At 36.4% G+C, this 13,461-nt stretch overlaps 1 protein-coding gene across 1 annotated transcript in view; it reads left to right on the plus strand.

Annotated features, from left to right (window-relative positions):
• Positions 1-13,461, plus strand: part of SPRED1 (sprouty related EVH1 domain containing 1) — a 59,278-nt gene that overhangs the window by 26,569 nt on the left and 19,248 nt on the right. Inside the window, exon 2 of the mRNA XM_039705043.1 lies at positions 8,684-8,858. Within this exon, the coding sequence (XP_039560977.1) occupies positions 8,684-8,858 (175 nt within the window). The remainder of the gene's footprint in view (positions 1-8,683; positions 8,859-13,461) is intronic.

The raw sequence follows: 13,461 nt of genomic DNA on the forward strand, positions 1-13,461 counted from the left end.
ATCATGTGGTTGAAGTCCTTGAAAAGCCACATCAATGTAAATGTTAAGACAAGCTTTAGATTTAACAGTATCAATGAATGATGCTACAGTTTAAATTCACATGGGTTTAAACACATGAATGTTTCTTGTATACAATATTCATTAGCAATCTCACAGCTCAGCAAGGCTGTTTGGGTATTTTTATAAGTGTGGATATGCTTTATTTGGTTCCAGGTTTCTGTTCCTTTTCTGTGCAGGCTGAGAGGGAAATGCATGCCAGAAATTACCTGTGCCTATTAGAAATTTCTTTTAATGTGATAAGAATAAAATTTAGATTTTGTGCTTGCCTACATAATATCAAGTATTATTTTAGGTAAGCTCAGTAGGTCTGATGCTTTTTTCTTCCATAATGCATTGCCAAAAGTTAGAGTACGTAGCAGTTCACCCCCTAAACTCTGTACGCCAACAAGTAACTCTGAGCTTCATTGGATTATGCTCATTACAGATGCTCTGTGGCCCAAAGGGTCTGTAGTCCAGGATGACCTGACAGAAATTCAGGCAGGGTAAATACAAAAAATCTGTGATCATGTTTTCTGACCTGTTTGTGAAAGTATAACAGCTTTGTCGTTTATTTTTGCTATATAAGTTCTTAGGAGGAAAATAATAGTTATCTGAGCATTTGTGGAGTACTATTCCTGAATACAACAAGCAGTGGGATAAAAAGTACACAGGTGCTTGTTTGAAAATAATATACTTTATACAGTCTGTTGTACTTTAGGGTAATTAAAATTGTTTATAAGGAATGTGTCAGTTACCTTCATCTTATTTTAGTGGTCTAGAACTTTATTACAAAATGGCTTGTTGATTAATGTATTCACATTTGTTAACAAGGTTTCCAGTCTTGAAATCCATAACCTCAGTGGCTAGATGACCAGCTTTGACAATGAGAGTGATCTAATTGCACTTGCATACTTCATACTTGGACTTTGTGAGCATATAAGACTGGAGGACAATGGCTGTGAGAGAAGAGAAAATTTTGACCTGTTCAGATACAAATATTACCTAAAATCTTTCCATAAATTGTTGTCCCGAACGGTAGAATTCCCAGGAAAATGAGAAGTGCAACTGAATCTGCAAGGTTCATCTTAAAAAAAAAACCAAAACAACAAACTGGACTGGATGGTGTTTTCCGATGAAATTTACTAGAAGTGTCAAGTTGTCTTAGTTTCAGTGGAATCTGCCTTAGGCTGCAGACTTGTGCTTGTTTGCTAAGGAGCTCAAGAAAATGAAAAGCTTGTGTTCCATCGTTTCTTTAGATGTTTCTTTGTTTTTGCAAGGTTGGAAAGAAATGGTAACTTTTCTCACTAAAACCAGCCAAACTAAACCTCTTTCTCTTGTTTCATTTGTGGGCTCTCTTTCTCTTGTCTACATGTTTCCATGGTAAGCAAATCAGAATTAATACATGGCATCAGTACCCAATAGCTTAGTAAGAAACAAGTAATGATTTCACAGAATTAAAAGAGGGTACAGGCAGTTCTGGGCTGTAAATGGAATGAAGAGATTCCTGTGGATCTTCAGAAGTTCTGAGGTAAGAAAGAAGCAAAAACTATGAGCATATATGCAGAGAGGGGAAGACAGGCTAGAATAGAGAATGGATATTTGTGGAGTTACGGCTGTCAGCATTTAAAAATGAAGCAAATTTAGGGTTTTCTGGAAGAAAACTCATTAAACTTGGAGGGTGCATGAGTACCAGGATGTGACTACTCGAATTATGTTACCCATCTGCCTAAAACTGGATGGAATTTAATCCAGAAGTTCTTGGTACCAGCAGTCCTCTGTTGTGAACAGGCAGCTGTGGAAGTGGCCAAAAAGCATCTTCCATGTCCATTTTATCTCATAAAATACTACAAAGGGGAATTACGTTTTATCTGCTATTTATTTAGTTCTGGTATATGTGTCCAAAACCTGTAGAGCCACCTTCAAATGCTGCTTTGAGTCTTTTTAATTTTTATGGGGAAGGGTAGAAAGAAAAATAAGTTTGTTTGGGTTTTTTACTTGATTGTGCATTTTATATTAGATGCCATTTTCTAAGTAATGTGCCTTGACCAGATGGTGTTACAGAACTCTTTCTATTATGAAAACTTAGGCCTTCAGAAGGCAGTTTCTTTAAAAGGGATAGAATCCAAGTATGTGTTGTAATCTTTAGTGTGATAAAATATAACTTCATTTAACCAACCCTCATGAATGACATACAGAAGTAATAGAAACTAGCTACAATTATCAAGTAAGAGAAAATGTTTGGGAACAGGGCTAAAATGTTTTTCATGTAAATGTCAGATAGGTACTTTGTATGTAATTTTGATGGGTTTCAAATCTTAACAGCTTCCCGGTTCTTTGTGTTCTTGTGCTTTGTGAAAGAGCTTACAGCTACAGCCATTCTTCCTTGCAGCATTGATTACTTTACATGGACATAAATCTTAAATTGTCTGTATTCAAATAGGAACACTGTAACCCCTTACCTACTTTTAAATTTTTAAAAATTATTCTTATATTATGTCCAAAAGAAAACTTCATGAGAGCAGTATAGTGTTTCGACACTTTTTCATTTGTGTCTCATTTTCCCTTTTGAGTAGTAGGTGCGCTGTTCAACAGCTTGTTTTATGAGCCTCTTGTAATAGTTGTAATCATGTATTTTCGGCTCTTTCAGGATACCAGTTATCCCTTTCTTACATAATACTGTTTCCCATGTAGCTTTTTCCTTTTGCCATTTTGGGTTCAAGCTATTTTGCTTGGTAGCTCAGGTTTCTGTAAATAGATTTTCTTCTTATTGTTTTGTTTTGTTGCTTTTTGGGGGTTTGTTATTTGAGCAGAAATGTTCCATTCAGGTTTTTTGACAAAATCCAAAGCTCTTCAGTAAATCAATGTGGTTACCAATATCCTAAGTGTAACAGCATTTGGCTGTATTCCTTCTAGAAATCCATGTCTTTTCTTGCTAAACTCCTCAAAGAAGTAAACTTCCAAGGCATAGTAGCCATGCACATTTGCTGTTTATTGTGAGGAATACCTCTTGCTTCTTTTTAAAGGAGAAAATATGACAAGTCTTGCATTCTACCAGCATTAGAGTTTGGTGTATATTCTGATTTGTTGATATAATTTTGAGAGGAGAAAGGTAACAGACATGTTAAGCAAAGCCTCATTCAGTAGCTGTTATTATGGCAATATCCTCTTCATTAAAAAATAAGAACATATGCTGTCATGCATTTTCTTGGTGTAAATTATGTCTTCTTTAGCACTTGTGCTACATTTGCATCTCCTGTTCTAGGTAAGTCATTAATATTTTGTGCCAGTGGCACTCATTCTGTAAACCTTAGTAACGAAGGGTTTATAATATCAGCAGTGTACCAATAAGGTAATCTGGTGTTTGTGATATTACTTTTCTTTCTATATTGAGTCAATATTCAAAAAATGCTATCCGCAAGTGAAAGAGACTTTAGATTAGTGGTTGGACAGTACCTTTTGGTACATGGACATGCATGTACTCAAGCACTTCTCTAGCTGGGAATCATTAAGTCTTCTGCTAAGCTGTTTGGATAATTAGAACCATAAAAAGCCAATATATGCTCTTTTGGTAAGGCTACAAACACAAAAGTATATTGCACCAGAAATTGGAGGGAGTAAGGTATGTGTGTAAAGTGCCAGTCAAAGGTAAAAAGCCTTGATCCATGACCATTTCATATAGATACCAGCCTGTAGCTGTGGGTGCCAGCAAAGATAGTGTAATTTCATAGCAGAGTGCGTCATGATTTTTCAGAATGCCTTTTTTTCCCCCTTAGTCTTGTCAGAAGTGTTTAAATAGCAGTTTGCCCAGTGACAGCTCTTGCTTCAAAGTATCATGAATTCTTCTAAATTAACCCATATATTTATGGGTTGTATTGAAGTTGTATTGAAATTGCTGTGCTATGAAATATGATATTAAAGAAAAGAAAGAATAATTGAGATTGGAAGGCATCTCTGGTTGTCATCTTCCCTGCTGCTCAAGGAAGGGTCATCTAAACATGCTTACCTGGGACAGTGTCCAGATGGATTTTGGAGCTCTACGAGGATGGAGATTCCACAATTTCTCTGGATAACCTGTGTCAGTACTCAGGTACTTTCACAGTGAAGAAGGGGTTGCTGATGTTCAGATGGAAGTTCCTGTGTTTCAGTTTGTGTCCGTTGTCACTGGTGCTCTCGCTGGGCTCCACTGAGAAGGGCCTCTGTCTATCCTCTTTGCACCCTCCCTTGAGCTGTTTGTATACACCAAAAAAATACCCACAAGTCTTTTCTTCTTCTGTCTAAGGTGTCCCAGCTCTCTCAGCCTTCCCTTATATGATGGATGCTTCAGTCTCTTAATCATTTTTGTTGCACTCTGCTGGACCCACTCCAGGGTCTATGGCTCTTGTGTGCTGGAAAGCCCAATACTGGACAAAGCTCTCCAGATGTGGCCTCAGTAGCGCTGAGTAGAGACAGAGGACTGGCCCCTGTGACCTGCTGGTGAAATTGTTGGCCTTCTTTGTCCCAAGGGCATGTTTTTGGCTTGTGTTAAGCTTGGTGTCTGTATGAAACTTGAGGTTCTTTTCTTCAAATCTGCTTTCCAGCTTTGAAAGAAATTATAATTCTAAATATTTTCACCAAAGCTAAAGAGTCAGTTTCTCTTATGGTTCATTTTATAATTCCAGTTGCAGATTCAGGTTTCTTGATGGTAATGGTTGTAGCTGTATGGTACTAAAAAAAAGAATTTGCAACTACAATATAATCACTTTAAGCAACATTTCTGAAATCGCTTTTGGTTTTCAGTCCTGTATTAAAATAGAAATGTGCAAAATGCAGTACAAGTAGAAGAATGGCAATGTTTAATATGAATTAGGAGAGAGATTTGCATACTGTTGAAACTAGGTTAAAATGTATGTAAAGCAAGAAGATGGCTGCTTCCCCACTATCCCCAAAATCTCTTCCCCTTTTTTACAATTATGTTACTTCCCCAGCCACCAAAAGCAGGTTTGTTCCTTAGTTGTTGAGCTGAGGGTCCCAGCCTGTCTTGGCCAGTGATGTGCCTCCTGCACTTGCACAACAGTTTGGTCATCCAGCTTGTAAGTCAGTTTGGGCCCAAGAGCATTGCAGTGGTATAAACACACAAGGACTGTAGGTCATATCTTTCCTGTCCACTTATGGTTTATAACCTTTTGATTTTGTCCATAACACTTTCTTAGGCTGCTTAATTCACCCCACTTCAGATTTTGATTTTGGTATAAGAATAATCTTAATTTGATGATATTTTTAGAATGAAACTTCACACAACATATTTATTATGCTATCTTAAAATTGCTTTGTTTCAGGTTCACTAGGTGTAGCACTCAGACACAGGCTGTACTCCTCAGTAAGTCTTCACTGCTAGAGGGGAAAAACAGTGTAGATAACCTTTTTTTTTCTCTTTCTCCTTTATTCCAATTTATAATTCCCTTTAATCACATTAGAGTACCATACTCTTATCTCCTACCTCTGAGGCACTCAGTTGTTAGAGAGATCTGTTTCCTTACTTACTAAAAAGTAGGGAGATCTTTTATTAAAAAGTAAAACATCTTGGATTCCAATATCATTGTCCCCAGTCTTACTGATCCTCAGTACTGACTTTAAGAAAGCAGTATGCTCCTCCTTTGTCCAGAATACCATTTCCTTTAAACCTTGCTCTGCCTCAAGGATTTCCAGCGGCCTCAAACAAAACTAGGGAGTCTCAGGAAAGGTTGGCAGTACAGTAGCTTGGGACCTGCTGTTGGAATGCTGCCTTCATGCTCCATGTCACACTCATGTGGTAGCTCTGGTAAAAGGCTTTGTAAGAGCAATGCTCAACTGATTGCCCTGTTTGTTTGGTTTTTCTTTTGTTCAGGTATTGCTGATAGAGCTGCTAAACATGCAAGAGTAGGTAAAAACCTTAGGCTGTGTTAGGAAAACACTAGAGCCTTGTCTGCCCTTTTTCCCACTGCTAAGGTACACCAGCAGTTTAACAATTTGTTCTAAAGTTCCCAAGAGTAGATAGGGCTATAATGCTTACAGATACAGGACTTCCAAGTGCTTTTGTAGTGCCAGAGTGTGACATGCAGATCCTGTTTTGTTTGCAGAGGATTTTGGAAATGGGAATCATTTATAGGGCCTGCCGCTGCATTCTGGTTAATTGCAAACCAGCTTGTGTTGTGGCTAAAAATAGCTATTGTTACCAATTATGAGTTCCATTCAAATATAAAAAAAATTAAAAACCAACCACCAACAGAAACATAAAACTAAAAATCTCTGTAGACTTAGGCATTTTTACAAGTACAGAATTTGTCTAGTTAATCTACAGGGTGGTTATATGGAAAAATTGGCTTGTTTCAATTTAAAAGATTGTTCATTAAATATTACCTTTTGGGGAATTTTATTTTGCACTAATGAAGCGGAATTGATAGCAGTTTCTAAAATACTTGAAAGGATAAATATTTAAAACATTCATTTGGAATATATGAAAAGCAAATCACAAGATTGTTAACTAGACCAGACTAAACATCTCAGTATAGGATAAGGGGAAAACCCCAACACTGACAGAGAATTCTATTGAGTGGAAGTAGCTTAACCCTCTGTCTTTGCTTCTTCTTAGCAGTTCTTGGAAAGAAAATGTGTGTGGAGTGTGAACTCCCATTTTAAGAAAAAATTAATGTTGTAGGTTTTTCTCATGTAGCCTAAGGGAAGTTCTCTTTAACTGAATTCTTGCTGCAGTTGGTTGATATACAAATAAAAGCTCTAATATTGAGATTTGCAACCAAGTTTATAGAGTGAAAAAGCTAAATTTGTTTCACTTAAATTGAGAATAGCAAAGACAGTTTTTAGGCTTAAGCAATCATGCATCCTATATCTTATTGGTTTAGAGGAGAGTCCTGGTGTCCTCAGTTTCTGTCAGAAGAGGCTCTTCTGAGAGGAATGAGATGAAAGACTACCTGTGTGTGAAGTGCACAGCTACAGTCTGACCTTAGCTCTGAGTGAAACACAGTGATAGAGACCAGTGAATGAATGATTCAACTTTCAGTAATATTATTCAGCATGAGATGTAGCCAGTTGTATTTGCAAATATTAGAATTGTGATAGATGCATACCATGAAGGATTGGGTTTTTCTTTATTATATTTGTCAGCTGTGTTTGAGTACTTAACTAAAAGATGTTGGTAAAGACATGGTGAGCATGCTTGAACCATGGTGAGCATTGACTGAACCATCATTTTAACTATGAGGTTTAGAGAGAGGAGGGGGCTTTGCTCAGAGGCAGCAAACTAAATACAGCTGCCTATAAGCTAAAAATTTATAGTCTTGTAAAATTTTCCATTTTACAAACCATTATGTGCTTAGGCTTTACATGCTTGCAGCAAAGTTCTTATATATAAGTGTGTTTGTGTGTATATATATACACACACAAGTGAATCATATTTATGAATCATACATGTGTGTGAGAATGTAATATATTAATTATGCAAAAAGCCTACCTTTGTTATTTTGGGGATTTTCGGGGGGTGTTGGAAATAAAGCAGTGATCTTTTAAAAGTGCAACAGCTTCATGAATAGTTTTATCTCAAATACAGAAGGAACAACTTTGATCTCTTCTAATATTTCTTCTTCAGCCCTTAAATTTGACATCACTGGTGCTAAGTGGCATAAATACTTAAACCTGCAATCAGGAATATGTTGCAAAAAGATGCCATCTTATTTTAAGGTGTTGAAATGTTAAATCACCAACTGCTACATTCATCCAGTAAACTATTTCAAATATAGCATCTTATAACATCCTTGGCAAACCATGGGGTTTTCCAAGTGATATAGTGGCAAATTCATAACCAAAAGTTTTCATTTAATTTAAAAGAAAAAACTAAGAGCAGAGAGAGAGGGAAATGATTAAAACCTCTTTTTCCAATACTCTGGAGTTTGATATTTAAGTAATGACATGATAATTTGTTTATTTTATAAAAATATGAAACGATGGAAGGATATGTTAGTTTGTAAAATTAAAGTAATTTTACACATGATGCAAATGCAGGAGAGAAGTGGCAAGTAGACACTGCAAATATGGATTTTAAGTAGTTGTAACTAGTTTTGTTTTCAAACCCCACCGTGTGTGTCCTGACCTACCCTTGCAAAGAACGAGTTATATTCATGGGGAGGAGGGAGGGATGAAGGGAATCAGGGTTTCTGGCTAGAAGCCTGTTCTTGTTTAGATTTCAGTGACAGAAGGCCTGACCTGTCTCTGTTTTCTCATTCTCTTTTCTGTGCAGTTTCATGGTGGCTGACTGGCTTCATGATTAGTCTAAAATAAATCAGGAGTTGATTTGTATTTTCTTTCTGGCCCTCTAGCTAGATGAGTGTAAAGTTTTTGGAAGAATATGAGTTTTGATTTGGCAACTACGTTCTCAGGTTAAGCCTCTTTACAAAAGATCACAACCTCTGAGAAGTCCTAATGAAGCCACAAAAATACAGATGAACATTTTTTAGAGGGTGGTCTTAAATTGTTTTGTTATAGGTGATGTTTGTGGAAAGACAGTGCTAATTATTGTGAACTGGGTTGTGGGTTTGTTGGCTTTGTTTTGTTTTTTACTAGACTTAGGTTGTTTATGTTTATGGAAAAATAATTTCTTCTTTTGCTTCTCTTTCAGTAATAGTTATGCACGAGTGCGAGCTGTGGTGATGACCCGGGATGATTCAAGTGGTGGATGGTTACCACTTGGAGGGGGTGGACTAAGCTGTGTCACAGTCTTCAAAGTCATTCCCCAAGAAGAGAATAGCTGTGCTGATTTTCTTATCCATGGAGAACGACTCAGGGATAAAACGGTAACAATTTTTATCTATTTAATGATGATATTAAAACTATATGGGACATAGGTATAGATTCTTGCTTATTACTGCCTATAGACTACAAAGTAAATTTATAGTCTCAAGTCTAATGCTGCTGCTGAACTTCTCTATATCAATGATTGTGTACCAAAAGAGCCAGTTATTTGGTTTTGATTCTCCTTTTTTAGAATCAAGCACATTGATTTTTTTTTTTTAGGAACTCTCCATATGTTTTGGGAAAAAATTTTGCTATTAATTTTTCTTCCAATGAAACATTAGAGTTAAATCTTGTTTCTATACCAGTGATACTGTATTTAGGAGGAGTGTTGGAAATCAGAATTTTATTAAGAACATGAAACCAGGTGGAATTGCTCAGCAGTGATTTGGTTAGCTGTGGAAAACTGCTATGACAAAAATAAGCCATTTTGCATGAGACCAACTTCATATTGAAGGACAGCATGAAGCTGACAGGTTCAAGAATTGACCTGGTTTGATGAATACATAAACAGTATTAATTCATCAGCTACCTTACATAAAATACCAGTAATAAACATCTCTTAAGAGGCATTATGAAAATCAGCCTCACAAAAGGGAAACTGGTGCAGGATCTCAGCCATTTCTACATGCAGACCTAAGGAAGACAAAATGGGCTTACTAAGGATTGCTTGGTTATTTGTATGGCAAACAGATATCTGAATGGGGCTGTGTTTTACTGTGGAAACAAAGAGAAGTAGAGAAGGCACAAAAGCTCCATCTTAATGACTTTCTTCAAGAATTTATTATTTTCTGCAAAAGAATGTTGGCTCTTTTGTAAGCTTAAAAGACAGAATTACTTATAGTACTGCTGGCCCTTCCTCAAGCACACCAGTTTCTCCCCTGAGGCAGGACTGCTGATTTTTCTGCCTTGACTGTGACTGTTGTAGGAAGAGAGCATATAAATAGAAATTCTGCTGACTCAGTTGTTTCAGTGGGGCGTAGTGTGATTAGCAGAGTACCCTGTGTTCCCGCACAGCTACGTGCACCTGCAGTTCCTTCCTCACTTTGCAGTAGTTCCCTTTAGAACTTTTTTTAGCCTTGCTGAGGCTCTTTTTGAGAGGCTTAATTGCATTTAAAGATACTTGATAATTTTTTCTTAATTCTTCATACTTGGAAAATTCACAGCTCGCCTTAAGAATAATAAAATGCTCTGAAGTAAAGACTGGTTTAATGTTTTGCCTGCATGCATATAAAAATGTCCTGTCATCAGTGTCCTGATCTGTTTGCAGTGTCCTCTCTCCCATTTCCCCTAGGCGAGACTTGTTTTGTTTCCACTTCTGGTAGAAGGTTTTAAATGTTTCTCTTCCTCTTCCTGTCTAAAATCAAGCTCATGTTAGCATGAATATGTTTTCCAAACCTTTATTGTCTTGAACAGTTTGTTTTGGTTTTGGTTTTTTGTGTGTGTCCCATCCTGTGTCCATCTGTCTTCCTTGTACTTGCCCCCCAAATGTGATCTAACAAGATTGTAATCTTGCTGTAGTTATGTGAAGTTGCTGTTGGAAGACAGCCCCTCCAAAACATGGGATAAAAGGTGGAAGAAGTGCAGCTAGGACAAACATCTCTTCCGTGGATATTGATTAAAGCTCAGAAAACTAACAAATTTAGATTTAGGGTGTGAAGAAGAACACTGGAGAACCAGTAATTAATTGATAACTGAATGAAAGTCACTGTGTATTCATGTATTTCTACAGACTTCAGTTAATGAAATTATAAGCAACAGCTAATCTGTAATGAATTAATGACCAAGTTGTATGGAATACAAGAAGACCCCACTTGGCACAAAAGAAACAAGATCCTACACCAAGAAATGTGGTGACAAAATTAGGTCATGATGCTTATTTAGAAGGGCAGGAGGTAGCAGGCACTGAAAGAGAAATTCTGTTGGACATGTCACTGATTCTAAAACTGTTCTGATCATTATGCTTTCAATATGATTAATGGTTTTACATTCAGTCTTAGGATATTCTTGTGGATTCAAGCACATATTTTAGCCTTTTCTTTAATGAAGCCAGACAAATGGGGTTTTAGTCCAAATAGAAGTGCTAGGTGACTATTATATTTCATAATAATTTTATCTTTTTTATTTAAAAGTGAAGTAAAAGTGGAAGCCACCGCATTTGCTATTGAGTCAAGACGAAATATTTTGATAATCTTCAGATTTTGTGGAAATGTTATGCTGAATCTACTGTCTCTGTGCATCAGCTTCCCTTTAGTCTCATTTTAGAATGCCCTTCGTAAATCTCAATGCCTGAATAATCTTTGAAATTAGTAGTATGCTGTTTAGTTGGTTGCTCTGCCATTGTATTTGAGAAGAGTGTTACAATTTTTTTAAAAAGCTTCCGGAACAGTTTCTAACATTTCAGTTATTCAGACTACATGTGTCTTCAGGAATATTTAATTAATAATCTACTGTAATATCTACAAGTCACTTGGACCATGGTTTCCAGTTCACTAACTCTTTTGCAAGGTACACACAGCTGTTTCTGAAAATACTTCTATGGATTAAAAGAGAGAGTCATTTCTTACAAATCAACTTCCCCACAATCTCTAAAGTCACATTACATGTTGCTAAAATACCTTTCTAATCAAGATTATATCTTGATTAGCTCTGGCCACTAAGTCTGTTCTTTTGTGAACTAGTTAGCTTCCAGAAAAGGTACGGAAATTCCTTTGTCCTGGAAGCCTGGAGTGTGGAACTTGGAACACTTTTCTGTGACATGGGGAAGCATAGGTTCTGAAATATCTTAGGTTAGAAAGTAAATGGAGTTCAGATCTATAGTTTTTACCTGATATAAATGGGAATCATAATGCCAGTACAACTGTTTAACCAATGTGTCAATAGAAAGGTGAAATTCTCTCCAAACCAGCTTGAAATCCATAGATGAGGTATTTGATGAAGGTATCTTCCAGATGCCTCTTAAATGGTTATACTGAAGAGGAATTAGCTTTAGTTGCTGCTTCTGGCACTACATTGCAGTTCCATTCCAGTGTGCCAGATCTTTCCATGTATTTTTGTCGTGGTTTGACTATGCAGGCATTTAATTATAACAATAGATCTCAGTCTGTAAGTCAGCTGTATAAATTAAATACTCCAGAATGAACATAAAAGTATTGAAGATCCTCATTGGAGAGGGCTTGTCTTGTTTCTTTTTAGACCTGAGAGGCAGGTTGCTGTCAGCCCTTCTGTGAACCAGCTTCAGACTACATGTAGAGCTTCCAAAATTTTTGTGCAGTACACAGGTATTTAAAACATCTTGTGGCATTCACAAAAAGCATCCTAGTTATCTGAGAAGAAAATCAAAGTGCTGGCTCCATTGAATTAATTTGAGACAGAATGCTCCCTGCTAGTTTGTTCAGGTTGTTTAGATTTGTGTTGGAATGCAAGGGTATTTCATGAAGACTTTTCCCATAATTACACATTTCCCCCTTTATTATAATCACCTTCCTAGATCAGGCTCCAGCCAGTCTGCTTGGAACAATTGCACTCCCTCATAACCTGGTCAGATCTGCTCTGTTCTCTTTCAGTGTTTGCAGTGGCTCTCTTCTATCTCAATAGCTAAGCACATATTAGGCTCAAACTTACTGGTTTTTAGGCTTTGGTGAATTTTAGCTTCTTGAATGAAAAGTCTAATAGACTTCTCTGGTTTGTTTTCTTCTCCAGACTTTTGTCACGCAAGTTTTTATCAAAGGAGAAAAAAAAATATTACTAGTATCTTTTAGATGATGAAACAGGAGTAACAAAGTTTAAAATCTTTCCTTTGAACAAAAACTGATTGTGTAAAGGGAGAGACACAAAGCTAAAACTGAATACAAATACCTTTCTCTTCTGAAAATCTGCTGTTTACAAACTTAAATATTTATTTTTAAAATTGTCTTTGAAGTTTGAGGGAAGGTTGATTCTGATGGCTGTAGTAGAGCCCAGTATATCATCATCTTTTTTGAACTGAATCAAAAGTATACATAGAATAATTATGTCATATGGTTACTGTGGCACTGGGCTTGTACTCTGTAACATGAAGGTGGTGCTGCTTGTTCCCAGGAGTAAAGCAGAAAAGGCATTGAAAAACTGTGTAGATTTGGGTTGGGAATGAGAAACAGTGAAGCTGTCTATCTTACATGTGCTCTTGTAAGCTTTGAAAGTACAGCTAGAAGCCAGTAAAATAGTATCCAGGATCTCAAAATGTTCAATTATGGGGTCTGTTACCAAGGTAGAAATTTGTATCAAATGCAAAAGTTTTTTGGTTTTCTTTTTTTTACTGAAATAAGCTGTAAATAATTATGTCATGTCTTCCATACTCATTTTATTTCTGTTTAAAAATATTTGAGTTTTAAGTGCTGAAGTAGAAAATTTCTGACTCTGGAGATGGATCTTGTCTACATAAGCCATATAGATTTTATTATCTTTAAAAAATTTAGTTTTTAGAGGTGAGAAAAGAAACATTAGGCAAACAAGTATTTTTGAGTAGCAATGAATTCATTAGTGTTACATTTAAATGACATCTAGATATTAAAAGGAGCTTTTCATTAAATAACAGGAGACATAAAGCATAAATAGGGCTCTATA

The sequence above is a fragment of the Passer montanus genome, unplaced genomic scaffold (genome assembly GCF_014805655.1).
Source record: "Passer montanus isolate IOZ18808 unplaced genomic scaffold, ASM1480565v1 scaffold18, whole genome shotgun sequence".
NCBI lineage: Eukaryota > Metazoa > Chordata > Aves > Passeriformes > Passeridae > Passer > Passer montanus.